General features: G+C 43.8%; 1 protein-coding gene across 1 annotated transcript; it reads left to right on the top strand.

Moving 5' to 3' along the window:
* The first annotated feature begins 393 nt into the window (after nucleotides 1-393).
* STAR (steroidogenic acute regulatory protein) lies at nucleotides 394-27,606 on the top strand. Its single transcript, XM_086944039.1, has 7 exons — nucleotides 394-724; nucleotides 7,350-7,463; nucleotides 16,305-16,432; nucleotides 16,546-16,704; nucleotides 19,381-19,565; nucleotides 22,683-22,776; nucleotides 24,132-27,606. Exons 1-7 carry the CDS (start codon nucleotides 661-663, stop codon nucleotides 24,246-24,248), a joined length of 861 nt encoding a protein of 286 aa, XP_086800165.1. The 5' UTR covers nucleotides 394-660; the 3' UTR covers nucleotides 24,249-27,606.

The following is a 27,606-nucleotide window of genomic DNA, read 5'->3' as shown; positions in this document are numbered from 1 at the left end:
TTGTCTAAAAACCACTGAACTCTTATCGGGAAGCGATTCGGAGCTGCCTACGCGTGCTGTGACGAAGGTTGCCTATTAATTTGTAGTCAGATCACTGACTTTTGGGGGCAGCAGGAAATATTGGCCCAAGTGCGCGCATCTGGCGATGGCTGGCCCAGCACGAGGCCAGCAACGTGAGCGCCTGGCCGAGGGCCCGGGTCCGGGGTTGGACAGGATGGATGACGTCCTTGCCCCCATTAGGGCCTCTTCCAGCCCTTGGAGACGGAGCATGATGGATGGCTCGCGGCCTTGCTCCCTTGACTCACCCCATAAATGATGTCGTGCCTTATCAGGGCTCTTACCGCAAAACATCCTTGGACGCGTTTATAAGGAGGCAGAGCTGCGGGGACAGCAACACACGCAGCAATTCACAGCTCGCCTAAATACGAAGGTGCAAAGTATCCTGTAACCGGAGGGACCCGTCACTCTGAGAGGAGAAGAGACTGAACCACTCACAGGCACTCAGAAAGAGACCCGCGCCTCCCGCTGCCCTCGACAGAGAAGAGACTACAGGACTAGCACGACTGAGGCGTCTCCACTCCTGTTACCTGGAGAGCACCAGCGTTTGGACCCCACTTCCTAGATAAATAGGATACCCCGGAACTCTCTGCCAGCTGCGGAATGTTACCTGCCACCATCAAACTGTGCGCAGGAATCTCCTACCGGCACCTGCGCAGCATGACGGGTAAGGATTCAGAAAGAGACGTACGAGGAGTGTAAAATATTTAGCGGCAGATTTACAAACCCCTTGCGCCGCTTTTGCGTCACTTTTAACATGGGAAAAGTGACGCAAAAGTGGCGTACGGATCTTGTAAATCTGCCCCTTAATGCTTTTTATCTCTTGTGTGAGCGCCCAGTGTTTATGAGTGTGCGTAATGCGGACGCGGGGAAGGCACCCGAGGCAGAGATTGAACGCAGCTCGTCCAGGGTCCGGGACACGCCTTTTGATATAGGTGGGTATCTGTGATTATTATCTCTGTTTCCGTAGTCCACCCTTTACTAAATAGACCACTTTCATTCTGGGTCTTTCCTCCCAAAATACTTTGACACATTTTCCTACCGTTAGAAGCATTCTCAATCACAAACTCTTTATTCCTAATATCCCGATGCGTCTTTCTTTCCGTTACTGCTTGGGAAAAGCGTTTAGAGGAGTTTGTTTTAGCACTAGGAGCTATACAAACACATCACTATAATATTCGCAATTACGTATGCTATCGACGCGGGCGTGGCATTCGTTATAACAGGTGCATTTAACAAACGTTAATTTTACACAAATATTCCTCGTCGCCGCCACTTAGTCCCCTACGCAAGCAATCATTAAATGAATACATAAATACATATCGATGCAGTGTATTCCTATATGGCGCTTATGGCCCCTTCACATAGGTTCACTGGATAGATAGATGGATGGATGGATAGATGGATGGCGAGATGGATGGAGCGATGAATTTATGGGAAGACTGATGGATGGAGAGTGATTGATGTATGAGTGGGTGGATGGATGGAGCGATGGATGCATGGGTGGATGGATGAATGGGTGGAGAGATGGATAAATGGAGTGATGGATGGATGGAGAGACTGATGGATGGAGAGATGGATAATGGATGGATAGATGGATGGAGCGATTGATGTATGGATGGATGGAGAGATGGATGTATGGATGGAGAGATGGATGGGAGATGGATGGAGCGATGGATGTATGGAGAGACTGATGGATGGAGAGATGGATAATGGATGTATCCAGTGATTGATGTATGGGTGGATGGATGGAGAGATGGCTGGATGGAGCGATAGATGTATGGGCGGATGGATGATGGGGAGAGATGGATGGATGGACAAATGGAGAGATGGATGGTGCAATGGATGTATGGATGTATGGAAAGACTGATGGATGGAGAGATGGATAATGGATAGATGGATGTATGGGTAGATGTATGGGTGGATGGATGTATGGATGAAGAGATGGATGGATGAGAGATGGATGGAGCGAGGGGCGTATGGATGGATGTATTGAGAGACTGATGGTCGAAGAGATGGATAGATGGATGGAGCGATTGATGTATAGGTCGATGGATGGAGTGATTGATGTACGGGGGGATGGAGATATGGATGGAGAGATGGAGAGATGGATGGATGGATGGATGGAGAGACTGATGGATGAGAGATGGATAATGGATGGTTAGATGGATGGAGCAATTAAGTCATGGATGGATGGAGAGATGGAGGGATGGATGATGGATGGAGCGATTGATGTACGGGTGGATGGAGAGATGGATGGAAGGATGGAGAGATGGATGGATGGAGAGATGGATGGATGGATGGATGGAGAGACTGATGGATGGAGAGGTGGATATTGGATGGATAGATGGATGGAGCAATCGATGTATGGGGAGATGGATGGATGGGGAGATGGATGGATGGAGCGATGGATGGATGGATGGATGGATGGAAAGACTGATGGATGGAGAGATGGATAATGGATGGGTAGATGCATGGAGTGATTAATGTATGGGTGGATGGATGGAGTGATGGATGAGTGTAGAAATGGATGTATGGGTGGATGGATGGAGGGATGTATGGCTGTATGGGTGGAGAGATGGATGGATGGATAAATGGAGAGATGGATGTATGGATGGATGTATGGAGAGACTGATGGATAATGGCTGGAGAGATGAATGGAGCGATTGATGTATGGGTGGATGGATGGAGAGATGGATGGATGTATGGATGGAGGGATGGATGGATGGAAGGATGGAGAGATGGATGGATGGATGGAGCAGTTGATGTGCAGGTGGATGGAGAGATGGATGGATGTATGGATGGAGAGACTGGTGGATGTATGGATTGAGAGACAGATGGATGGAGAGACCACCAGCTCTGCTGGGATTTCGACTAATGACAACGTCTGCACAAAGATGTGGCTAGTCAGCATTCACTGCCCCCTCCAGCACCGCACCCCGGAAGCATGAGAAGGGAATAGACCCACATGACTTAGGCGTGTGTGATGTACGCCCATCCAAAGCCCTGCAACGTACTTCTGACTGACACACCTGAAGGCTTCAGTAATTGCCCGGTCTGAGCGGCATAGCTTGTAGTGCCACATAGAATTGTCATGGCTGGCTCCTCCCGGTAGATCAGTTTGACAGAAGGGGCTGTAGAATGAGTGCCCCCCCAGGCTTTAGTAAAGTATCTAGTCTTGTGGTCCCGTGACAGCCATGCTTACATTGGCTGTCTCCTTTCGGTGTTTACCTCTCTCTGACGGGAAGGGGCTGCACATTAAGTGACGCACTTCCTGCTGACAGTCGAGGAGTTCAGTGGTTGTCTTCTCCTGGTGGTTTGGTGGTTTTGACAGTATAGGCAGCAGGTTGAGTGCACCCCAAGGCGTCAGTAAAGTGTTTCATGGAAGTGGTTTCACTTCCTGTGGCAGACCGTGATTGCAGTGGTTGCCTCCTCTGGGTGGCTTGTTATCTTCTGACAGCCAGGGCTGCAGGTGAAGTGACAGCTTCCCTCGGGCCGTCGAGAAGCTCAGTGGTTGTTAGCTCTCGGTGACGCTGTGAAGTCTTTAGTACTTGTTTCGTCCGAGTGACCGTCTCCGACAGTTTCCCCAGAAAGCTGGGCGCTGCAGAGGGTGTCCCCAGGCCGTCCCCTGGCAGACACGGGTTCAAGTGGTTGTTTTGGAGAAATGTAGTATCTTTATTCCTCACACTGTGAGTACTCAAGATCTAGATGTCACGATATGAGGCTGGAAGGAGAAGCCTAGAATAATAATGCTATAAAATATATTTGATTGCAGTGCAGTAATATGGATCAGCTTCACAGCATGAAGATGAAGCAATGCACAGGGCGCCAGTAACACGCGCACACTGCAATGGAACTAAGGAGACAGGATAGAGCAGGAGACCCCGTTGGGTCTTTCTTTCAAGAACAGTAGGGAAAGCTTGGACGGACATGTCTCCTATTGGGGCCGGCGGCCGAAACCCATCCCTGGCAGCTAGTAACCAGTCGCGTAGCAAGATCAGGTGGTACCTGGTGCGGAAAATTTCTTGTCACCCCCCCCCCCACACACACACATTGAAATTATTAAAATAAGGAAAAAAATAGTTACACAAATTTTTGCCATTTTGTCACCCCCCTTGATGATGACACCCGGGGAGACCCACACCCCACTTCCTATGCCACTGCTAGTAACTAGCTACACTCTTTTCTTGCAGATAACAATGGTGACTGTCGGCGAGGGGTTTCTTTAACATATTTTCCAGAGCTCTGCTGCAAACAAACACATTTAACGGTTGCATCCAAACAGATAAAACTGAAACATTCTTGCAGAGCAAGCTCATTGGGTTTAGAGCCTGCTGCAGAGATCTAAGTGCAATGTACGAGTCTTCCAGCACATCTGACTCAGCCTTTCATTCTACTGAATTTAGGTGAAAAGAATGTATCTAAGCTCTAAAGAAGACTACTGGAAGGACGTCATAAAAAAAAACCTTAGAAATAAAACCTGGTGGATATATGGAGACGTCCATCACCCTCCCCCCTCACCTAAACTAACGTAGCCCATTACTTAAGCTTTAATCCTAACTATTTTTATTTATTTATTTATTTATTTATAACGTTTTATATAGCGCAAACTTGATCCAGAAGGATATCAGAGCACTTTACAGTTAGAGGGAGAGGAAGGAAAAAGATCACAACAAGACTAAAATGGTAAAACTAATATCCATAGAATCATATGGTGCAAACATAACAGATGCTATCTAATTCAGGGTTAAGGCAGAGTGGGCTAGTCAATACACAAATATATATACAAGTATTTACAGAAATATAGCTACATGCACACAAATAACACCTATACATAGACACATGGTCCAAAGACCTCCAGAGAGCACTGGCATTGCTTCCACACGCATGTTTGCTTCTGATAACAGCTTTATTAAAATACCACATGAGGGGGCGACAGGACTGGGTGGGAAGAGTTCTAGACAATGTTGGAGAACTGTTTGAGAACAGGGAAATAAGAGACTTTTGGGATCCACATAGCGAAAATGAGCTCCCAGCATTTTCTACTATATGGGGCTACAAAAGATAAAATGTTCTAGATGGGTGGGTGGCATACTAGAGCCCCCACTGCACAGTTGCTTGAAAGAAATATGTACAACCAATGACAAACTGAGTGACTGCGCTATTGTATAAAGCGCTGTTGGCGTAGACCAAGGACGATCTGATTGGAACAATGGGATGCAGACATGGGAAGAACACTTACTGATGGGAACTGGGCCAGTATCTTATCCTCGTGCATCCAGAAATTATTCATATGCATTAAATGAGTTCTACTATCCTCAGTGTATATCACCCCTAACAGACAACCTCATGTTTTCAGATGCGCATGCAGCATGCCCACAATGCAATGCAGAGAAATCCAATAATAATGGAAGACTCCAGATATTGGCCCTTCTCTAATTCTTTTTTTACAGGCCACATTTCTTTTTGATCAATAATGAATAATTTACATGTTGGAAATATTGTGACGGTTTTTATTAACTTATTACAATAAATTGAATACATGTACGTATTTTGTGTGTTTATAGTACCTGCAGGACCTCATTTGATCAATAGAGGAAAAGGGATGTTTACACTGTACCATTAACTTTATCTTATGGTTGTGATGATCTGGGCAAGCAGTTCCTAATCGCACATCAACCAGCGGGAATCTGTCAGAAACACATGCACCTTCACCAATCCTAGCAGGGGCTTCCCAGGAGTCCCACCCACCTAACCAGCTCCACACGTCCTGCCTCCACCCTGTGAACGTGGCTGCCCTCAAGTGACTGCAAAGAGCTCCTCACGCTGTGCATGCTGGCCGCATTGGCTTTGCCAAATCCTTTGTTATTGCAACCAAAATCTTAATAGTCATGGTGACAATTTTAGTGGGATTTTCTTTAGTCCGTTACTAGTCCTGGCTTGACAGGGTCTGCCCATGTATTTTGAAGCCTCTATATCGGTGGGACAGAATATTGAGGGCATAATACAAATTATATATATATATATATAGACTGACAGGTAAGTCTAGATTTTTCATACCTAACTCTACATATATGTACCTGCGCAGTACATATATACTGAAGGTACGTAGATGTGAAGTTAAGAATAGTAAATCTGTACTTCACTACATTCACTAACCTTTCGATATTCTGTGCTTGATATTCTTATATCCCGCAATATTATTGGTTGACATTCAGTAGTAGAACTCCAATCGCTTGACAGCACAGAGGTCTGCATGAGGTATTGGTACAAATTATTTAAAATATCCATAGATTGAGCTTGGGCTCCTCTATGAAACACATTTTTCTCTCACTCGATGCTATTGGTTGCTTTGTGTATCATTCTGCTTCCTATGGAGTGATTATATTGCAATGTATGCAGGACTATTTTAATATCTTATAAGTTCTCCTGATTATTCCACATTTAATTGTTTATCTCATAGGTACTTTGTCTACTGAAAACAATTGCATCTTTGTTTTGCTTTTCATTTCAGTTGGGTGTTTTTGGTAATGTTTTAGCCATGACACAAAATGCAAGCCAAGCCTCTTGCTTTGCCAATACAATGAATGATTTTAGTTACACAATCCCGGAATGAGTACCAATTATTTTGGTAATAACAAGGCCTATTGTTAAAGCAGTAACTGATAATGTTATTTATTGTGCTCTTTATGCAGATGTATTAAAAATATATATAAGCATAACAGGCATATGCTTGTACCACATGTTCACTTCAAGGGGTCTCTTGGTGCTACTGATAAATAACAGTGATTTATTCTTACCCAACTCGTTGGTACTCATTTTATTGACCTCAGAAGGATTAGAGTGGATCTGCCTCCTCCAGGCCACCCTCACTTCCCTTCCGGCATTCGGGGAACCCGTGACCAGGATGTCAGAAAATATATTAATCCGGCAAACCACAGGGCCGAGCTTTGCAAAGCCAGTGGGAACTGCATCCCTGACACAGACTGGCCTTGACTTTATACTAGGCCAGTGCCTGAATAAGGCATATGTGGCTGAGCCAATTATGGACCACTGTCACTACCCCAGCTAGAGGGACTATTGTGACTCACCACCCTATGGGAATTCTGTAATGTGCCTTAGAGGATGTCACTCTCATGGGTATGATACCATTAGTTTCAAAACATCTCAAAACCTTCTCTGAACAGATTGAGATGGATTTAGTAGGCTGCATGCTTGTCGCCGCCTTGAACTTGCAATTGATTCTGCTTCATAACCTAACTTTGTCAAACCTTTGTCTTTTTTTCCCACAGGACTAAGACGAACAGCCGCCATGGCCATTGGGCAGCAGTTGGACAGACTGGCCTTTGCGGGACCAGGCCCCAGCACCTGGGTCAACCACGTGCGCCGAAGAAGCTCCCTGCTCAGTAAGTGCTAGATACCTACCCCGTCTGAGGATGCTTTCCACATTCTGCTTTCAGAATCGTACATCCTAGAGGGCATTGTATGCAGGCATCCACAATGCTATGGGTGTGATTTGTTGAAGAGATTTCTTAAAGGATCCTCGCAGACTTAGATGAACATGCGTAGAACCCCAGTAATTCTTTGTAGGACGTTATTCAGCATTTGACAGTAACTCACCTGTACAGCTGGGGTCTATCTGTTCCCATAGGTACTCTCAGCTAAATTATTTCACAGAATACGCATTGCTTGTTAAAATAGAATTATTTTATTTTCTACTGCCCTGGTCACCTTCTGCCAGCCAGTTGAAACCCTAGTTACCTAACCAATCCACAGGACTGATTCTGTGAGATTCACTAGAATCCCATGTCTCTTGTCTTTAAAACATGCACTGGATCACCTACTATTCCCATGAATTTTTAGATGTTTAATATAAATTAATATGTTGCAAATTTGCCAAGGCATACACAATAAAAAAAATCGTTACACAAGCAACTGCAGAGAAACATTAATGTAAGTTATATAATTCAAAAATTATTCGATACAGAATTAGAGGAACAAAAAGTGTACATATTTGTACACGATGGACTCAATATAAAAATACAAAATGGAACTCAGTGTTTCAATTGCCAGATTAATTATGTCAGATTAATTACGATTTTAATACATACTGCAACTACTCTGGTGGGTCAATACATGGATATAAAATGAGACTGGGATGATTTAGCACTAATCCCAATCAAGTGGGCAGTTATAGGGTTCCTTCAGCACATCCTGTGTATATAATCCTTTTCTTTTGCATTCTTAACTAGAACTGTTTGCCAACATATAAATTGTTGCTCATTCTGGAAAGAGGTGTGCACCCCAGTTTCAGTGAAATGATGTAAACAAGATAATCTGGTAATCTTGGGTGAGATGGGGAGGGGAGTGGCCATAGAGCCAGACTGAATGAATCCCTACTATCCCCCAACAACAATGATTTTAGCACAAGTCCAGTAATGCTAAATCCAGGCCAATTATTCAGGATAACCACTGGTTATGTAAATAACGGTATTTTTTGTGTTGCATGTAAATGTATTTAATATTGGTATATTGAAAATCTGGCATGCATCTGACACTCAACATTCTAGACACCACTGCGCTACAATGTCTTCAAGGACCTATGTCATTAAATACACCCAGTACTTTAAGCAACCATAAATATAGTACTAAACTTCAGCGGTCCGGTTAGCAGTTTAGTGAGATCTTATCGTTTTCAACTACAGCGGTCTGGTTAGCAGTTTAGTGAGATCTATTAGTTCTCACCTGCAGCGGTCTGGTTAGCAGTTTAGTAACATCTTATAGTTCTCAACTACAGCGGTCTGGTTAGCAGTTTAGTAACATCTTATAGTTCTAAAGCACAGCGGTCTGGTTAGAAGTTTAGTGATCTCTTATAGTTCTCAACTACAGTGGTCTGGTTCGCAGTTTAGTAACATCTTATAGTTCTCAAGCACAGCGGTCTGGTTAGCAGTTTAGGGAGATCTTATAGTTCTCAACTACAGCGGTCTGGTTAGCAGTTTAGTAACATCTTATAGTTCTCAAGCACAGCGGTCTGGTTAGCAGTTTAGGGAGATCTTATAGTTCTCAACTACAGCAGTCTGGTTAGCAGTTTAGTAACATCTTATAGTTCTCAAGCACAGCGGTCTGGTTAGAAGTTTAGTGAGCTCTTATAGTTCTCAACTACAGTGGTCTGGTTCGCAGTTTAGTAACATCTTATAGTTCTCAAGCACAGCGGTCTGGTTAGCAGTTTAGAGAGATCTTATAGTCCTCAACTACAGCAGTCTGGTTCGCAGTTTAGTGAGATTTTAAAGTTCTCAACTGCAATGGTCTGGTTAGCAGTTTAGGAACATCTTATAGTTCTCAAGCACAGCGGTCTGGTTAGCAGTTTAGTGAGATCTTATAGTTCTCAACTACAGTGGTCTGGTTCGCAGTTTAGGGAGATCTTACAATTCTCAACTATAACGGTCTGGTTCGCAGTTTAGGGAGATCTTACAATTCTCAACTACAACGGTCTGGTTCGCAGTTTAGTTAGATCTTATAATTCTCAACTTCAGCGGTCGGGTTGCATTTTAGTGAGATCTTATCGTTTTCAACTACAGTGGTCTGGTTAGCAGTTTAGTGAGATCTTCTCAAGTTTCTGAGTGTGCACAGCCTCTAACTACCCAATTTGATATCTCAAGCCATACTTCAGTTTTGTTTAATATATTTAGATATAGGGCTTTGCTGTGGGGTGTAGCTGTTTATAACCGTGTGCATCAAAAATTCTTCCGATGTTGAACAGACGGAAGTGGGCAGTTAGCCAGTATTCTTCGTATACGTCAGTGCATAAGTACATTTTACTATTTATGCTTTACCAGGCTGGTCTTTTGTTTGTTAACCTAAAGGCAGCATTGCAATTCTTAATTTGCAGTATGTATTGATATTCATGGAAGTCAATGTTAGTGGTATCGGAAGTGGCATCCTCGCAACCTTTGACCCCCCAGGGCATACGTGGCTTGATCCTTTATCCCACTGCGATCTCTCAACAGTCCCCTAACTTCTGCGGGGAGGCCAGGAAAGGAGACATATGTGTAAACTACAGAAAGTAAACATGCCCCTAAGAATCCTGTGTATTTTCTGTGCCTGGGCCCAGAAAAAAGGAGTGTCTAATCCGTGCTCGGAGTACCAAAGGCGTAGCTAGGAACTGTATAACCTTCATTTATGCATCACAATAACAGGTATTTGTAGAGCACAACGTTTATCCACAAAGAGGTCTCTTGATGCTATTGATAAAATGTTTGTTTATTGTTACCACCTCGATGGTACCCATTTTATCAAGCTCAGAGGATTGAAAGTCTTAGGGACCACACCAGGATTAGAACCAGAACATAAGGTCAAACATGAATCCCTCCAGTGGATGCATTAGTCATCTGAACCAGCAGGACCAACCATGTCGAGGTAGACATTGTGACTATGTTAATTTGCTATCAAAATATTGCTTAGCAATAAAGATACTGCTAGTCCACTCATATTCTAAACTCCAAGCCAGTCCAAATAGTGGGTTCAGTAAGTATAGTGGATGGGTTGGGGGCTTTCCATAACTGTGTTAGGTACAGATTGAATGCCAGACATTTCGAAGGCCTTTTCCTTGTCAGAGTTTTTTATTGTTGCTCCAGATGTGTTGGTTAGATCCCCAATATTTTCTCTTGTTCATTATTACATTTGTCTCTAGAGTACCTTAAGGCTCAGGGTTTCATCTGGTTCTACTGAGAGAGTCACGCTCGGCGTGAATTGTGGACGCCTGAGCTTCCAGCTACAGAAAGATTGCTCATGTGGTGCAAGAACTGTATGTCACAGCCAAACTATCGCCCCACAGAAACCTTGTGTCTTAAATATAATTTGCAGTTAGTTTTCTCAATTGTAGTTAATAATAGAAAATGTACACACAATGGGGCTATATTGTTGTGAACAATCTTTAGCGCATGGTATTTCTGTCAGACAATATTTTTGCTAACAGTCGGGCCCCGAACCTGCAAGAATTCAGAGATTTACCCTCCTTCCCATTTCACTAATCCACACTCACCCTGGTATCAGGGGCGGCCTTAGGCATGTGCAAGCTGTGCACCTGCACAGGGCCACCAAACCCCAGGGGCCACCAAGCCAATATATATATCCTTAATATAATAATCCTCTGAGGATGGCTACATATTTGCGTGGCAGCCCCTCGGCAGGGATATGGCGGCCTCCGGCTCTGTTCCACTTACAAACACCTTGACAGCCGCCCCCCCCCCCCACTCTTCACTGGCCTCCGCGCTCCGCCCCTCCCGGACCCCCTCTTCCGGGGCCCCCTACCTACGCTCCCTGCCCAGGGCCGCCATGAGCCTAGAGCCGCCCCTGCTGGTATAACGGGTGTATTACCAAGACACTCTGTGCTCTTCATGGGCGAGATTTTTCAAATACTGTCCTTAGGAGTTTAACTCAGCCTGCGAGGGTCACTGACTTCTATAACGAAGCAGCTTCACTTTCAATGTCTGCAACCACGTGACCCAACACCATCCTGTTCAGCACCCAACTGGCAGTCTGATGCCCTGAGGTGTTGCCAAAGGGACAATTCACATCTTCACCAAACAAAAAATATACATATGGGTGGTATTATCAGAAGGCACCTATGATGATTAAAAACGTTTAAAAGTGCAAATCGATTTTAGGACACTATGCTCTACTCTTACGAGGAATGATGCCCTTATAGTATGTCCTGTTTATTAGTCAACAGGAATGTGCTCAGGACCCACTGGTTACCCATTCTTCTCCAGTTCTATTGCCTCACCGGCAGCCTCCACGTCAGACAGTGGAATTAGAGCAATTTTTTTCACTTCAGAGACTGACATGGAGAACGGTATTGGGTGTTCTGTGTTGAATAAAGTAATGGAAAATCCCAAACTCAACTCTTTGTCACCTCAAACCAATCTGTTGTGATCACGAGATTTACCCTAAGGCGAGATTATCTACTGTCCAAATCTCCATTCAGATCATCTGAGATTCTCCCTACAGCTCAGTCGCTGACCATCCAACTGACCCCGAGCTCACCTGATCTTTCTCCCATGCCATGCATGTTTAGCATCCATAACACCCAAGACTCCTTACATCTTACCTCCCTCCCCCAAACTCATCCCCAGATCCCTTGAGCCTGGAACTCTTCATGATCCTCTTTCCTGGGTTACTGGGGCTTTAGTCCAACAATTATTAGGACAGGAAACTGACCCAGAAACACATATCCCATTAAAAGAGAGGTCGAGCCGTACAACCTTGGACCCATTTAAGTGCAAAACAAGTATGTCATTTAGTCCTTAGCATTTGGAACATTAAACCAAGCATTGTATGCAACTGCGATGTCACTGAGAAGCTGGTAACTGTATAAACTACAAGGCCCACAATGCAGTGAGAGAGCAGGAAAGAGGAAGAGTTATTAATGTCAAGATGCACACTTCGAAGTCGGTAACACTACTTTTTTGGAGTGTTAAAATGATATTTGTTTTGGAATTAGATTGGATTTAATGTAAACTATACAAACACATTTCCCATGATTATTCTCATTTACCCCTTCCCGCCCCAACGACGCTCACAGGTGGTTCACACCTGCTTTGAAAAACCTCAAGCTCGAAGTCCGTCAACTGGAGCGAAAATGGCGTACAGCCTATTTAGAACAAGACAGGGATAACTACCGCAAAGCCCGCAGGGACTATCAAAAGCTTATCCTGAAACACAAAACTGAATACTTCTCTGAAAAAATACTTAAAGCCCACAATAAATCCAGAGAACTGTTCAATATAGTGGAAAACCTCAGTACCAGCGACAGAACCTCCCTTCCGATAACCCCTACTCAGGAACTCTGCAACTCACTTAACTCCTTCTTTTTTGATAAAATCTGCACCATCAAACAGAGCATCCCTACCACTCAGTCTTCTCCTTTGTTTTCAGATATTTTTTACAACCCTGCCACTCTGGACTCATATCCCCTTATTGACAATGTCATCCTATCCAAACTTCTTACAAAAGTCAAATCTGGCTCCCCCGACGACATCTGCCACTCTAGGGGAAGTTCCAAGCAACTTTAAAAAAGCCCTTCTCATTCCCCTCTTAAAAAAGACAGGAGCCAATCCATCAGACCCACTCATCTATAGGCCCATTTCTCTGCTGCCATACTGCGCCAAACTTTTGGAGTCCCATGTTTGTGACAGTATCTCTACTTTCCTAGAGAAATCTGAGTTCCTTGCACCTAACCAGGCCGGCTTCCGCCCTTGCCATTCGACCGAAGCAGTCATTCTCTCGGTGCAGAACACCTTGAGGCGGAATGCGGACGAGGGGATCCACCAGGCTCTGGTGCTATTGGACCTCTCTGCTGCGTTCGACACGGTCGACTATACCATCTTGGTCGCCCGTGTCGAGCAGGCAGGCCTTAGGGGCCCGGCACTGAGCTGGATCCGCTCGTTCATCTCTGGCCGAACTCAATCGGTTAGACTGGGCACTTTCACAGCTCCCACCATATCTACCAACTGTGGAGTATATCAAGGCTCTTCGTTGTCTCCCCTGCTTTTTAATTTGTACCTGCGCCCTCTCCTGTTTTCCCTCAGAAGCGCTAAGGTAACCATCTTCAACTATACAGATGATTTGCAGCTCATCTTCCCTCTTAACACCAAGGACTCTGTGGTAGAATTGCAAAACACCATGTCCCACATTGTGAGTTGGATGAGCTGCAATCATCTGAAACTTAACCCAGGCAAGACCGAACTGGTCCTGCCTGGACAGAGTATACATAGTTGGAACCCTAGCTTCTGGCCCTCCTGCATGGTTGCCCCTCCATCTAAGTCACCCTCGGTCAAAAGTTTGGGCATCTACATCAGTGAAGACCTTTCCTTGAAAAAACAGGTGGGAGCAGTTGTATCCTCCAGTCTTTTCCAGCTGAAAAAAATCAAAAAAATTGCATGTTTCTTTTCTGCTGCCGCCCTCACTCAGATCGTCATCTCCTTGGTTCTTTCCAGATTGGACTTCTCCAACAGTCTTTATTTTGGGCTCCAAAAAGGAGAGCTTAGACGCCTCCAGTTGGTTCAGAATCAAGCAGCCAGACTGCTTCTGAACATCCCCAGAAGGCAATCAGCCAGACCTGGCTTGAAACACTTGCACTGGTTGCCGGTCGAGCAACGCGTGGCCTTTAAAGTGGGCTGCATTTTATTCAAATCCCTACACGACATTGGCCCCCTATTCATTAGAGACCTATTCCAAAGATACAGCCCCCCCTGCTATCTACGGTCCACCCATAAATCCCTTTTGACTGTCCCTCCGTACAAAAGGAAACGTCTCGGAGGCAGCTGCTTTGACCATCTTGCAGCTGCCTTCTGGAACTCCCTCCCCCCTCATCTAAAACTAAGCGATAATCTCCTTAGTTTCAGACATCTTCTGAAGACCTGGCTCTTTTCTCAGGCACATCATTGAGCTGCTTCCTTCTATCTTACGACTGACGCGCCTTGTTCCTTCCTACAGCACCATGAAGCCTCCGGGCGTACGAGCGCTCAACAAATGACAGTTAACATTAACATTAACATTAACAATACGTTGGCTTCATTTCGGGACCTATTCACATAAAAAGAACCAAAAGATAATAAGAATGCTCAAGGATAATTATGTCCGTTTTTAACTAACAAAACCATATGCTCTTGGGTTGGACTTAACATTCCTTAGCAAATAAAATTGCTAAAATTTGTGGAGAAGTGCCTCTTAAGCAGAGTGCTCTTCCAAGAAGGGTAAGGAGATAACATAAATTTTTAAGGGCGGCCTCAGTCGGAGATTATCAGACTTCCATTTCAGCAAGGTGCAGGAATTATGGGGCAATGCAGGACCAAATTATGCACCAGGGTTACTGAATTAAGTATCACTGGCAAGAAAATTATGGGGCATCTCCCAGTATTTGCACATATTTTAATACCACCCTTTCCACCTCCAAGAATAAAATAGTATGTGTAAAACATGCAGAATGTTCCACGCAGCAGAAAACATGTCCGCGAGCACCCACACACCTCTTGCCATAAAAAGATGTGCATCTTTTATTCTGTGCCTCAAGATATGTTTTGAAAGTTGTCTTCAGTTTTTGGTCTCTGGGAGCCCTCTTCCCATCATAAAATGCACGCCACACCAATATTGAAACATTTCACATATATTTAGGATGTTGCCATGTTCGAAAAAACAATCCACCAAACGAATTACCTGAATAAAGCAAACAACAGCCGAAAGGAGAAACCTTTTGCGAAATATCTGGCATGACTGTATGCCAGATGTACAGGAGATTTGCTAACTTTTGCTCTGAGGTAGAAATAGTGGGGTAGATTTACCAACATTTGGCTCGATGCAGCAAGACAACTTTCTGCGTTACGGCAAATGCAGAGGGCAGGAATGCACCATATCTACTATCTTATGATCTATTAGTACTCACCCTCTGCGCTAATGCACTTGTGGCTGCCAAATGCCAACGCAGGCAGCCCTGCGCCATGGTGCAAGCGTGCCTGTGTTACGGGCAGGATTGTTTTTGTGCAGAAACGGACACCTTCCCGAACAAAAAACAATCCTTGGAGGCATTTACCTTTTACTACGTGTGCTACAGAATGCAGCGCATGTAGAAAGAGGAAAAAAGGAGGAGAAAGAAACATATTTCTCCTTATAATGAATGCCTCCCCAGGGAACACCCACCCTCCACCCATGGAAGGCCTTCTCAGGGCAGAGTAATACAAGACAGCAACTTGTGCTGCATGCCATTACTCCAGTCTTCTAGGCCACGCAGGGCCACGCAACATGACTCTGTGTGGCATAGAAAATCTCACTTAAGGGCTTGTGATGCCTTGCGCCACCTTACATGATGCAAGAGCAACACAAGCCCTTAATAAATCCAGCCCAATATTTTAGTTACATCTTTAATGGTATGTAGTAGGTGGTCAACTGTGTGACAACTGCAGAAAATCCATATTTACGCTGTAAAAGCTGAAGCTGCAGAATCCAAACAATTGAAGATGACCAGCCCATACAAGGAAGAATGAGTTGACAGTATCAGCGAGTAACTCTGTATTAGGTCTTCTGGAATTAAAGAAGGTCTGTCTGGGAAAGCTCCTGATAGATGGCAGATGCTTCTGCAGCTCCCCTGCCCGAAGAGCGGTATCCCGCGCTCCCTCCTATATACGCCACCTATGTTTGTGGAATATCCCTCTGGATAGATTACATGAACACCCCTTTACTCTCTCCTGCAGGCTCCCGGCTGGAGGAGAATCCCTTCAGTGAGATTGAAATGTCCTACGTCAAACAGGGGGAAGAAGCCCTGAAGAAGTCGCTGAAGATTCTGGAGGAGCAGGATGGGTGGAAAACTGAGATCGAGGCGGTAAGACACGTTTTATGCATTTGGTGTAAATCAAATGCTTGCCATTTTTTAGCCTTCTCCAGGGTAAATTTTGGTCTGATGGCAATAAGTGATTTTCTCTGTTTTTCTATTAGCAAAATGGTGACAAGGTGCTAAGCAAGGTGCTGCCGGATATCGGGAAAGTCTTTAAATTGGAGGTTGTCGTGGACCAGCCGCTGAACAGCTTGTATGGAGAGCTTGTGGACAGAATGGAGCAGATGGGCGACTGGAACCCCAACGTTAAAGAAGTCAAGGTGGAGTAGAACATGGGATCAATTTTAATCTATCTTCTATATAGGATGGAGGCCACAACTCCAGGGCAAGATGAGGGGTGGATGGATTCACATATTGGGCCAGGTGTACTAAAAATTCTCCTGTAATCACCAGTAGAAATTCATACAAGGTCAGTAGGGAACGGCCAAATAGACCAGCTAAATTGTGAAAGGAATTTGCTGGTAGGTCACACAGTCCAATGAGCCCACAAATTGAGAGATTGTTATGGAAATTGTTCACAAGTTTGCATCTCGATAAGGGCGACTTAACCGTTAATCCTTATGAAATAGATACGATGGATTGCATTTAAATTGATAGTAAAATCTAGAGTCCATTCACTTTGTGGTGAGTTATATAAATGGTAGATGTTGATTTCTAATTCTCATTCCGGTTTTCATTGGTTCACTGAACCCCCTATCGGAATTGCCACTTATTACCAAGTCAGTCAAAGTCTCAGTAGGGTTTAGTAGGGTTTATGAAGCAAAGTTGGCAAAGTCATTGGTTTTATGCAAACTTTTTCAGCTCTCTATGCATTATGAGTACGAGAAATCCACTCTGTGGAGTGCAAGTCACTCCACTTTAGATTCCTTGGAATATCGTCTTTCCCGAAATGGATTCCTGGAGATATCATCTTTCCAATAATCTATGGTGTCTCGAGGTGTTCCTGGATGAAAGTCAGCCTCACAAGCTAAACTGAAAGGCAACGGAATAATTGGAGATAAAACTGAATACGCTTGGTGCTCTACGTGTTACGTATCCCCCTACTTAGGCTAATTCACATGTATGCTAGTTTTCATTGAGTGCCTTCAAAATACTGTGAGACTCATTTTCCTATCTCATTGACACTGAAATCTAAAACAAGATGAAGGAACGGATCACTTGATGCACACATGGTCAGTGTCCTTTTACTGTATGCAGAAATGACAGTTTTAGCAGCAGTCTGAATAATGTAACATGCTTCCGCCATCTTATTTTAAGTCTGTGTTTGTTAGTTCTTCTGTGGATCACCACAATAGTATCATTGGGGTTGCTGCTCATCAGCAGTCTGGGTTGAATGAATTTCTACTTTGGTTATACGTACTTTAAAAGTGTGTTTTGATGTTTAAATATTAACTTGAAAATGCTCTGAAAGTTAATGGTTAAACTACACCATCCACCCAAATTTCTAAACTTCCATTGTACCGAACTGCACACTCGTAGTGGGATAATAGTTTGGTGATGTAAACCTGCATATCAGGGATACTGTATTGTTGTAAACTTCCTAGTTTTCTTTTAGGTAACTTGTAAAAACTTGGGTTTTTATGTTTATTTTTTGCCTACTGTTCGCCTTCTGTATTCTTAACTATGTGTATATTTTAAATTAGTATCGAGATGTGTATAATGCACCTTTGTTGTTGCTCAAATGAAAATTAGGTTTAGGATGTACTGTTCTGTTTAACCTTGCACGTCCTGTTTGTTGACCAGGCTACGTTCTCTATTTAGTCATGGAGTCATGGTTTGCAGTTTACTATTGCACACAAATGTATTTAATAAAATACCACTGGCAGCAATTAATAGTTCTTGATATGGGGCAATTTGGATCTAACATGAAGATCTGCACAATTTACCACCCACGAAATCAAATACCATCAACAAAAAAGGTTTCTTTGGTCTCAGTTTAAAAATCTTCCTCTCATCCCTATATTTTTTTCACTTGCAAAAATGACATTTGGCGTTCCTGCTGAAGGTTCAGTGAGGTCATTGTGCTAGGGTAACACACTACATTCAGGAGCATTAATGCTACCGGAGTATGCTGATCTTAAAGCAGTACCCCAACCCCAAAACCAATCCCTAGATCGGATTTGTTTTCTTGAGATACGGTACAAAGGGCTGCTCTTATTCTTAATTTTCATAGGGTGGCATTGTAACCAGGTTCAGAATGGTAGCTTTAAGTTTAAAGAGCTCCTCCAAGCCAACCTCTTTCGCTCTTTAGGCTTGCTTGAATGTCCATTTACACTCAGGGGGAGCGAGAAGCAATCCAATTTAGGATGCCCCCTAGTTCCCAGTGTATATAATTCCTAACACAATGATAGTGTGAGTAGGTGGGTTTGGCGCAGTTGTAAGCAAACTGTGTCAAGGCCACCCACTCACACTAGGTGTAATGGGTGAGGATCCGATGATGAAGCATGCAACGGGTGGTACTTTTGGGTGAAGATCGTAAAAAATTATCTAAGAGTTTCCTAGGGTCCCTTACATAACCACTCATCAGGGGACTTATAAAGTAGGAGCAACCTCTCATTCTTTGAATGCCCCTCAGTCCTTGATACTATGCATAATATAAAGACACTCATTAAAAGGTATCATGTGACCTTCCGTTGCATCAGTTTTGAGGCGTCCAGATTACATACTTCCCAATCTGCCTGAAGAAGCACTTCAGAATAGGGGTGCAGTTTTAAGTACTTGATTAATAGAAACAGCAAAATAAACATACATTAAAATTTAAAAAAATGTATATATATATCAATAAGAAACATTTTAGGCGTGGAAGAAAAAGGGCCCGACCTAGGACCAAAGGAAAAACGTATTTTTGTAGTACTGTTACTTTAAGAGAGGAGTGAACATATTTCACCCATATTTAGACTACATGGTCTGATATTCTGTTTTGAAACATTCAACAGATCCTTCAGAAGATTGGGAAAGACACAATGATCACACACGAGACTGCGGCCGAGACAGCGGGTAACCTCGTGGGACCACGCGACTTTGTGAGCGTGCGTTGCAGCAAAAGGCGAGGCTCCACCTGCGTACTGGCGGGCATGTCCACCAGATTTGGTGCAATGCCTGAACAGAAAGGAGTGATAAGGTAAGAATACATGGCTTGATGAAGGTTTCTTTCCCATTAGTGGGTTTCAGCAAACTAAGGTGTGAATGTTGCACACATGCAGTGGGAATCAAGGTGATGTAGTTGCATTATGAAAGCTAGATGTAGGTTGGCCTACATTGGAATCAAGAACATTTCCACCGAACAGCAGTCTCTAAAAGACAGCAATGAAAGCGGCACAGACCTGCATAGGCCTCACATGTCATTGCATGAGTACAGGCCTTTTATCCCTTCTATGGTGCTGGGTCTTTCAGAATGGATTCCAGTTTCTCACAGGTTATGTGGTGCCTGATATTGAGAAGATTACACTAAAGCCTTAGTCTTCTTAAATCTTCCTCTGCCTCTGTAGACCAGTCCATCTCTGTGCTAAGGGACATAAGCCAGTACTCAATGTATGCACAATAAACACGCAGAGCATAATATGTATGTCACATTTTGAAATATTTTTTTCATTTCACTTGGTTTTAAAAGCTTTGACACACAATAACCCAAGTCTTACAGAACTGCAGGGGCCAAATTAAATCGTTATCAGTCACTCTGAAATGATCAGATCTGTAAATGTGTATACGTTTTCCTGAAATTAAGCTACATACCTCCAAATCCCTCTAAAATGGACTTGTGAGAGAAAGGAAAGGAAGCTACTCATCTGTTGAATCTACCGCATGCTAGATGCATTCTCTGAAATAATAATGATCTAAATTTGGGAGCCATTTTCGTCTCAGCCCTGTCACTTTGGATTGAGGCTCATGCGTCTCAAGCATGCTCCGCCTCTGCTCCACAGCCTTAGAAAAGTCAACGGGCACACCCCCCCCCGCTCTACTGGATCAGATAATATGGATTGAACAGCAAATGGAGCCAGTTTGGGCAAAGCCACCGTAACCTTCTCTTCATGGTGGCCATTTTGAGCTCTTGCACATAGGTTTTCTCTTCAAATCAAATCAAATATACTTTATTCGGTTTTTGAGATACAAAACCATAAAAGTTCATAATAAATACAATTTACAATCCAAATAATAATATAAACATTTTAAATGACCAAAGTACAGTAAGGTAGGGTCCCAGACATAAAAATTATTTTCCACTCCAAGGTTATGGCAGTATCAAAGGAGTTCGTGGTTAAACGCAGGAGTTCGTGATTGGCCATTGTTACATGTCCAGGTATTCAGGGAGAAAAGGACGGGATTATGGGGTAAAAGTCATGTAAGTCCCATATTGATATTGGGCCGTCTCTTACTCGAGGCGGGCAAGTTTTCAAATAAGGGACAATGTTTCGGTCTCTAAATCTCACAAGTACCAGGTCCCCCGCGACATCTTTGGGAAGAGAGCCCAACCAACCCACCCTTCTAACACTCCTTATTGCTTCGTATAGATTAGGAGGCAGTGGCCTATTTTTTGACAGCCAGAATTTGGTTTTATTGACTAGGTCATATTGTCTCTCAATTTTTCCCGGTGGAAGAGCAGGTACACCCGCAAGGATGCACACGTATGGGGCCGCTTCCGGAGGTAAATGGATAGAATTAATTTTATTATGGCCTACTCTGGGTGCGGTCGGCTGTGGAGGGGAAACTTTAGTGGGGTATTTAGCTGTTTTTTGCCCTGAAGCACTAGGGCCGTCAGGTTGTGTTTGACGCCTTTTATCCTGCACAAGTGGTTTTGAGCCTAGATGTGTAGGAGGTGTCTTAGGGCGATTGAATGTGACACTGCGTTTGTCAACCAGCAAGTTTAACTTAATGGATTTCTCTATCTCAGAGAGCCGTTCCCCTAACAAGTTCATTTTTTCTAATAACGGTGCTATCATAGAGCTAACCAATTGTTCGATAAGGGGTAGTATTTGCAGGTGGGAAGGGGGTGTTATAGCTTCTGGAAACTCCGCAATCGGTGGAATCATTGAGGAGTTAGCAGTGGGTGGGCATCGGCACAATTTTTGGGTTTTGGGGTTGTTTCCACCTTGATTGACATCGATATTTTTCCTTTTTGTAGATGGGACATGAGGGAGTTCAATGCTTTGTATGTTCGGTCTGCAGGATTTATTAACTAATATGGGGAGATCTAAAGGTGTAGCCTTGTCTGAAAGTATACTAGCACTTTTGGGCGGAGGGGGAGTTTCCAATGTGGCATATGTGGTTTTGCATAGGAGGTTCAACTCGTCTAGCAGGAAGAACTTTTGCCCAGTACCAGCTACGCTGGTAGAATGGTCCCCCTTGGAGGTCATGGTGGTATAGGGATGTAGGACTGTGATATATGTAAGAGTCCACAAAATATGAAAACAGAACGATTAGAGGGGGTCTTTACCTTCTATATAGTAGGCCTACAATATGCCAACCAAGGGGGGTGGCCCGTCCCGTCCTTATCCGGCCGTAGAGGACCCGCCCTTTGCCCGGGCTTCGCCCCGGGCTATGTCCCGCGCGCATCCCGCGTCGCGGGATTAGGAGCGAGATTTAAACACTGCAGGCGGGGGGGAGGGAACGCAGAGGGAAGAGGCAGCAACTGGGGAGCAGCTGGTCCTCGCAGTCCCTCGGCGTGTGGTGCAGTCTCTTTCCTTTCCCCTCAAATAGCCCCACACAGAGTCACAAGCGCTAGCAAAGCGCACGGGTCCCACGTCGTCCTTCCCAAGCGGCAAACGCACCGTGAGCCGCACCCCCTTTTTTTTCTCTTTATAACGGCCATTTTGAGGACATGAGCCTGTGTTCACTGTTGAGTGGCCATCCATGTTGATTAGGTTTACACTGCCAAGTGTCTTTTTGAAGACATGTTCTCGTTTTCTTTACATTGAGGTTTCAAGCGACTGCTGTTGTATTTACTGAATGGTGGATAGAGCGTTTTCTTTTCTGTGAGTTGTCATTTACGAGGGTTTCTAGTGGCAGCTCAAAAACAAAGTAATGAATTGTTGTGGAAAGTGTGAATTTTGGTGGAAATGTTTAGAATGTGCCTGCAATGAATGGAATAAGCAGCAGACCTTTTAGGGAAAGAAAACATACGCATGGTACTCGGATGCACAGTAAGGACTGATTTCAAACACTCACAGAGGTGGCAGCCTTAGCAAACACAAACTTGCAATTTGGAGTGATATGTCTGTCTGTCCTTTTAAACCTCTTGCAGAGCTGAGAATGGCCCTACCTGCATGGTACTTCACCCCTCCTCCGGAGATCCTACTCAAACCAAGCTGACCTGGCTTCTCAGCATCGACCTGAAGGTGAGTTTGGAAACGTCCCTGGCAAGAGCGGGCCTTAGATCATGGCGGTGGAGAATATGTGAGTGATATTTTGTAGAATTCTCCGATTCTGCAGATCTAGCTCCATGCATTTCCAGCGCCTAGAGTGCATACTCTTGTCTAGGTTAGAACAGACCCATACATAGCTGATACATGTATTATAGAGGCCAGTAGTACGTTATTGTTCCGGTTACAACCAAACTCCCATAGCAAGAGGCAGGTTTGATACCTTGACTTTTAATCCTCCAGGACCCAGAGGCACCAAACATATACGGCCTCATTTATGAAAAGTGCTGGATCGCTGCGGTAAAACAGCGATGCAACACTTTTCACTGCACCCTCCTCGCAACACCATGGATGTGCTGTATTTACTGTGCTATGCTCCATGTCGCAAGGAATGACAGATGCGCCATGAATCCTGACGTATCTGTCGGCGCAAAACTCATGCAGGGCTGGAGCTGTGTCGTAAGCATGACGTAACTCCAGCAATGCACGGGGGAGCCTATACACATTGCACTGCGTCATCCTTCCGCCTGTTATGAGACAGGCGTAAGGTTTTGATGCAGTGGCGTCCTGGAAGTGGCGCAGTGAAATCTGATAGATTTCACTGCGCCACTACTACGAGGCTTTCTTGCAGGGGAACGCCCACCCTGCATACATTATACCTGACACAGGTATAATCTGGTACAGGGGTTTACAAAGTGATGCGTCTGCCTAATGCGCCATTTTGTAAATAAAGTGCAGCGTGTCACATTGTTTATGCCACCGCTGCTTCACGAAAAGTGACGCAACGGCAGCGCAAAATTGTTGCAAGGGGCTCATAAATAAGCCCCAAACATAAAATATATAGCATGCATGCTGGTTGACCGAGGTTTAGAGACACGTTGCTTTAAGATAAGTCGTAATTAACTTAGTTACAGGGCTGGGTTTCACAAAGTAGACTATTTCAGCAAAGCAAATTATAGTTATATATGTGAGTCCCAACCATGCTGATGCTGCCAAAGGTCCTTTTTAAAGAAGGTCATGTTCAGCAAGTGCTACAACTACTGCAGAATAAACAAGTCACAATTTTTATCAGTTGTTGACCAAGTGGCCTTAATTATATTCATTTTTGGCACAAAATGTTTCCCAACCTGGAAGACACATTCTATATTTAATGTAAGTAGTATGTAGACAGTGTTCATTTGAGTGTTAGGATGTTCTCGTAACATGGACGATTCTTGGACCCTGAAGGGGCCAGGGAGCTATACATATACTAAAGGAACGACAACCTTGCACACTCTAAGGCTCAATTCTAAAGGTTCTTACCATGAATACTTTTGATTTTCTCCCCAAAGGGATGGCTGCCCAAGTCAATCATCAACCAAGTCCTGTCACAAACACAGATAGACTTCGCCAAGCACCTTCGCAAGCGGATGACCACAAGCAGCAACATTGCACTCAACATCTGCTGAAAGGATCACATCGGTGTTTGGACATTGCTTTGAAGACACCATGTTTCGCAAATTACCACAAAGCATTTTCCGCACACTCTCACATTCATGAAAAAAAAATGAATATCGTCTCCTTATTCCAGCATGAGGGTGATGTTAAATGATCATAGGGAGTTGTGGGGAGGATGTGAGGCCCAAAAAGTATTTAACAAGAACAAAGTTTACATCATTCAATATTTAAGTGTTCTAAAATGGAGCTGAAGTTTCCTAAACTAGTGAATTGTTGATTTACAAAGACAAAGTAGTCAGATGGTCAAATCTTTGCAAGGAAATTTGAGAGAAGGTCTGTGTATGGAGATGTATATTTGAGGAGAGACAATGCTAAAATGATTCCAGTGGTTGTGACCATGCTATCTGTAATGTTATTGGTTTCTGTGTTGTGCTGTATGCCATATGCTTAACCATATGGCTCAATCGCTGATGTGCTGCGGATCCTTCTTGATTGATGGTGTGCTGAGCATGCCTGTACTGTCCCTTTATTTACTAATTTTGTTAGATCTCTTCTTGCTGTTCTCTATCTATTAGCATTGTTACTATGTGCTTAGTGTGCTCTCTCTCTCTCTCTGATTTTTTTAGCTACCCATCCGTTTAGCCTGATGGGGCTGTTCTTATATACTTAACTTGGGAGGGACTCAATTGCTGTGCTGAAAATCATTGCACAGTTCCTTATGTGCTTAGTACCTTCACACATTTGCATCTGTGTTCAAGCTGTAAGAATTGTCCTTCCTAGGTTCAGTGTGCTGGCTCTGGTCCTGATGGGGCCAGCTTTTTACACTCTTCCTGAAATGCTTTGCTTGTTGACATTGTCCTGGATGTTCCTAGTCTGTTGTTCAATCCTGATGTGAGGGGCCTCTTGGAACCTTCTCACTTGACTCGCCTGCTGACATTTTTCTAGATCTGCTTCACTGGTTTCACTGACTTTTGCATAGTTAGGGCCCAATTTAGAGTTTGGTGAACAGAGGGTACACTGTCGGGATAGTGGCTGATATTACCTCTGACACCCAAAGGGACCTCCACCCTTCATATTTAGAGTTGTTTGACAGCCCTGCAGGCAACTTTGAAAATTGACAGAATCCGCTGATCCGGTGGTTCCTGTCAATGTATGAAAAGATTGATGGGCGGTGCTGTCAGGCATGACAGCTGGACAGCAACTTTTCAAGTGTTTTTTGTTTTTCTAAAACAATTTCCCAAAGTGGGAGTTTGATTTAGAAAAACAGTAAAGTAATTGCCCTCAAACCCTGGGAGGTTTCTCATTATTGTTTTTCCTGACCCTTACTGCCAAGTTTAGTCTGGAGTTGACCAATAGGATAAAAAAAACTTTACATTGGCCACACTAAATTGGGCTGACACCATAAAGTCCTTCCTCCAAGAGCTCTACTCCTTCAGGCTGTTGGAGGAAGGTTCCATTGATGAAGGCTCTGTCTAAGAAATACTGAGTCTGCCCAATTCAAAATAAGGAGAGCAGACTAAGAGTTTGGTGGGTACGACTCTGTTCGCTTGATGCTACTGCCACTAATGTTTTTTGTCTTTGGCACGGTTGTGGATATGCTTAGGTTTTTGGCACTGTTTCCTATGTGCTTTCTTTGTTGGGTCTCGGCCTGCCCTGCTTTATCCTAAGGCACTACTCCTTGTGTGTTTAACCAGTTTGTACAATTAAAATGTCTTTCATCTGAAGAGACTGCTCCTTACTTGTTTAGCACTTTTGCACTGTCATGTGCTTCATCTGTTAACATTGTCTCTACATACTGAGGGTGTTTGCTGTCCTGCTCTATCTGCCCCTTGCATACTTTGCTTGTTGACATTGTCCCACATGTTCCCGGTCAGCTGGTACTGTTCCTGATATGGTGGTATATGGGCACTCTCTGTCTTACGTGTTTTGCTTGTTGACAGGTTTTCAGCATAGCCTCACATAACCTTAAGTGCTTACTTTGCTGCTTTGCTTATTGATACTGCTCTGGATAACACACATCTGTTGGTTCTATTCCTGGCTTAAGGTCTTCTTTGCACTCTTTCATCTGCTTTGCCTGTTGAAGCTGTTTCCGATTTAACTAACTAGTTTCACTGACTCCTCCCTGCTTAGTGTGATAGCCCTGTCTTGGTATGTTCAACCCTTTGGCATTGTCTCTTCTCTGCCGTGGATCTACAATAATCTAAATCAGTTCTCATGGCTTTCTAGAAATCCTCATTTTGCCACTCAGTAGAACTCTCAGTACACAGGTACCCTCCTTTTTGTAACAAAGCCTTATCCATTTACTCCAGTGGTGCACCTGAAGAAGGCTCTTTTTGATCTGGAGCAGCAATTACAATGCTCGCTGCAGAAGTCCATTGCTTAGGTAACTTATGCAGCAGTCTGAGTCTAAGTCAACACAGGATACAGTCACTCTGATCATACCTTCATTTGCCCTGAAAGCAGTTTTTGTAATTATTTGCCATACATATGGATCTTCTTTCATTAACCATGAATACAGCAATTTTGACCATCACACTAAAGAAAACTTTCAAAGTTCACATCTAAAGAAACTAACTTGTACAATATTTGTTTCTGTATATATACATGGTTCACAAAAAGTGCTCAAGTAATGGAAACATACATAATTGGGAATTGTAGTCAACATACAATGTTGTACTCTAAAAGCAGTAGGGTATATCCTGTATGACCTACTTCAGGGATTGTAGTATCCCTAGTACTGCATTCAGCTGGTCTTGTGAGCAACTTTATATGTGATTTACAGATTATTGTGCTGTATGTTGACAACACACTGGATTAGACCTCTAAATTGACATTTTCACATCCAGTGATGAATAAAGATTATTAGATGTAGCGATCTATCCCTGTGTAGTAGACTGAGTGTAGTGAGTTAGTGTGGTCCAAAGCATGACGTAAAATAATTCGTATTTGCTTTTTAAAGCCCAGAGGAGCCTCTTTCAAAGCAATGGGTGCTCTTTTAAGGATCCACTGACCTGTAAACCAGGTACAATTCTTTTGAAAAGAGCTTGTTAGAGTTGGGACCAACAGATTGTAAAATCCTTGTATTAATATGCTTATTTTATTATTTTATTTATAAACGGCTCTCCTGTTTTCCACAAAATGATCAGACAGTGTGGCGCTGTCTTAGGATGCTTACGACTAGTAGGAGTGAGGGTTCTCGTTCTTCTAGTTTGCAGAGATGGCACCAAAAGGCGGGTGGCAATGCATGGGCTGGGTCCCAGTTTTGCACTGCAGTGCCGCGAGCCTCATTCAATTTATTTATGAAAGATCTTTGTGCCACTCGAATAGCAGCTCTGTACATTCCGTAAATTAAAAATGTCCTAAGATTAG

Source organism: Lissotriton vulgaris, chromosome 11 (assembly GCF_964263255.1).
Source record: "Lissotriton vulgaris chromosome 11, aLisVul1.2, whole genome shotgun sequence".
NCBI classification, from domain to species: domain Eukaryota; kingdom Metazoa; phylum Chordata; class Amphibia; order Caudata; family Salamandridae; genus Lissotriton; species Lissotriton vulgaris.
Note: the sequence above shows the minus strand (reverse complement) of the source record. Positions and strands in the feature narration are given on the sequence as shown.

What these genes read in the sequence shown, in the direction of transcription:
- STAR (XM_086944039.1), top strand. Translation starts at nt 661, where the DNA reads ATGTTACCTGCCACCATCAAACTGTGCGCAGGAATCTCCTACCGGCAC. An exon ending in GCACCTGCGCAGCATGACGG is followed by an intron (nt 725 to 7,349) that starts GTAAGGATTCAG and finishes TTTTTCCCACAG; the next exon opens with GACTAAGACGAACAGCCGCC. An exon ending in GGAAAACTGAGATCGAGGCG is followed by an intron (nt 16,433 to 16,545) that starts GTAAGACACGTT and finishes TTTTTCTATTAG; the next exon opens with CAAAATGGTGACAAGGTGCT.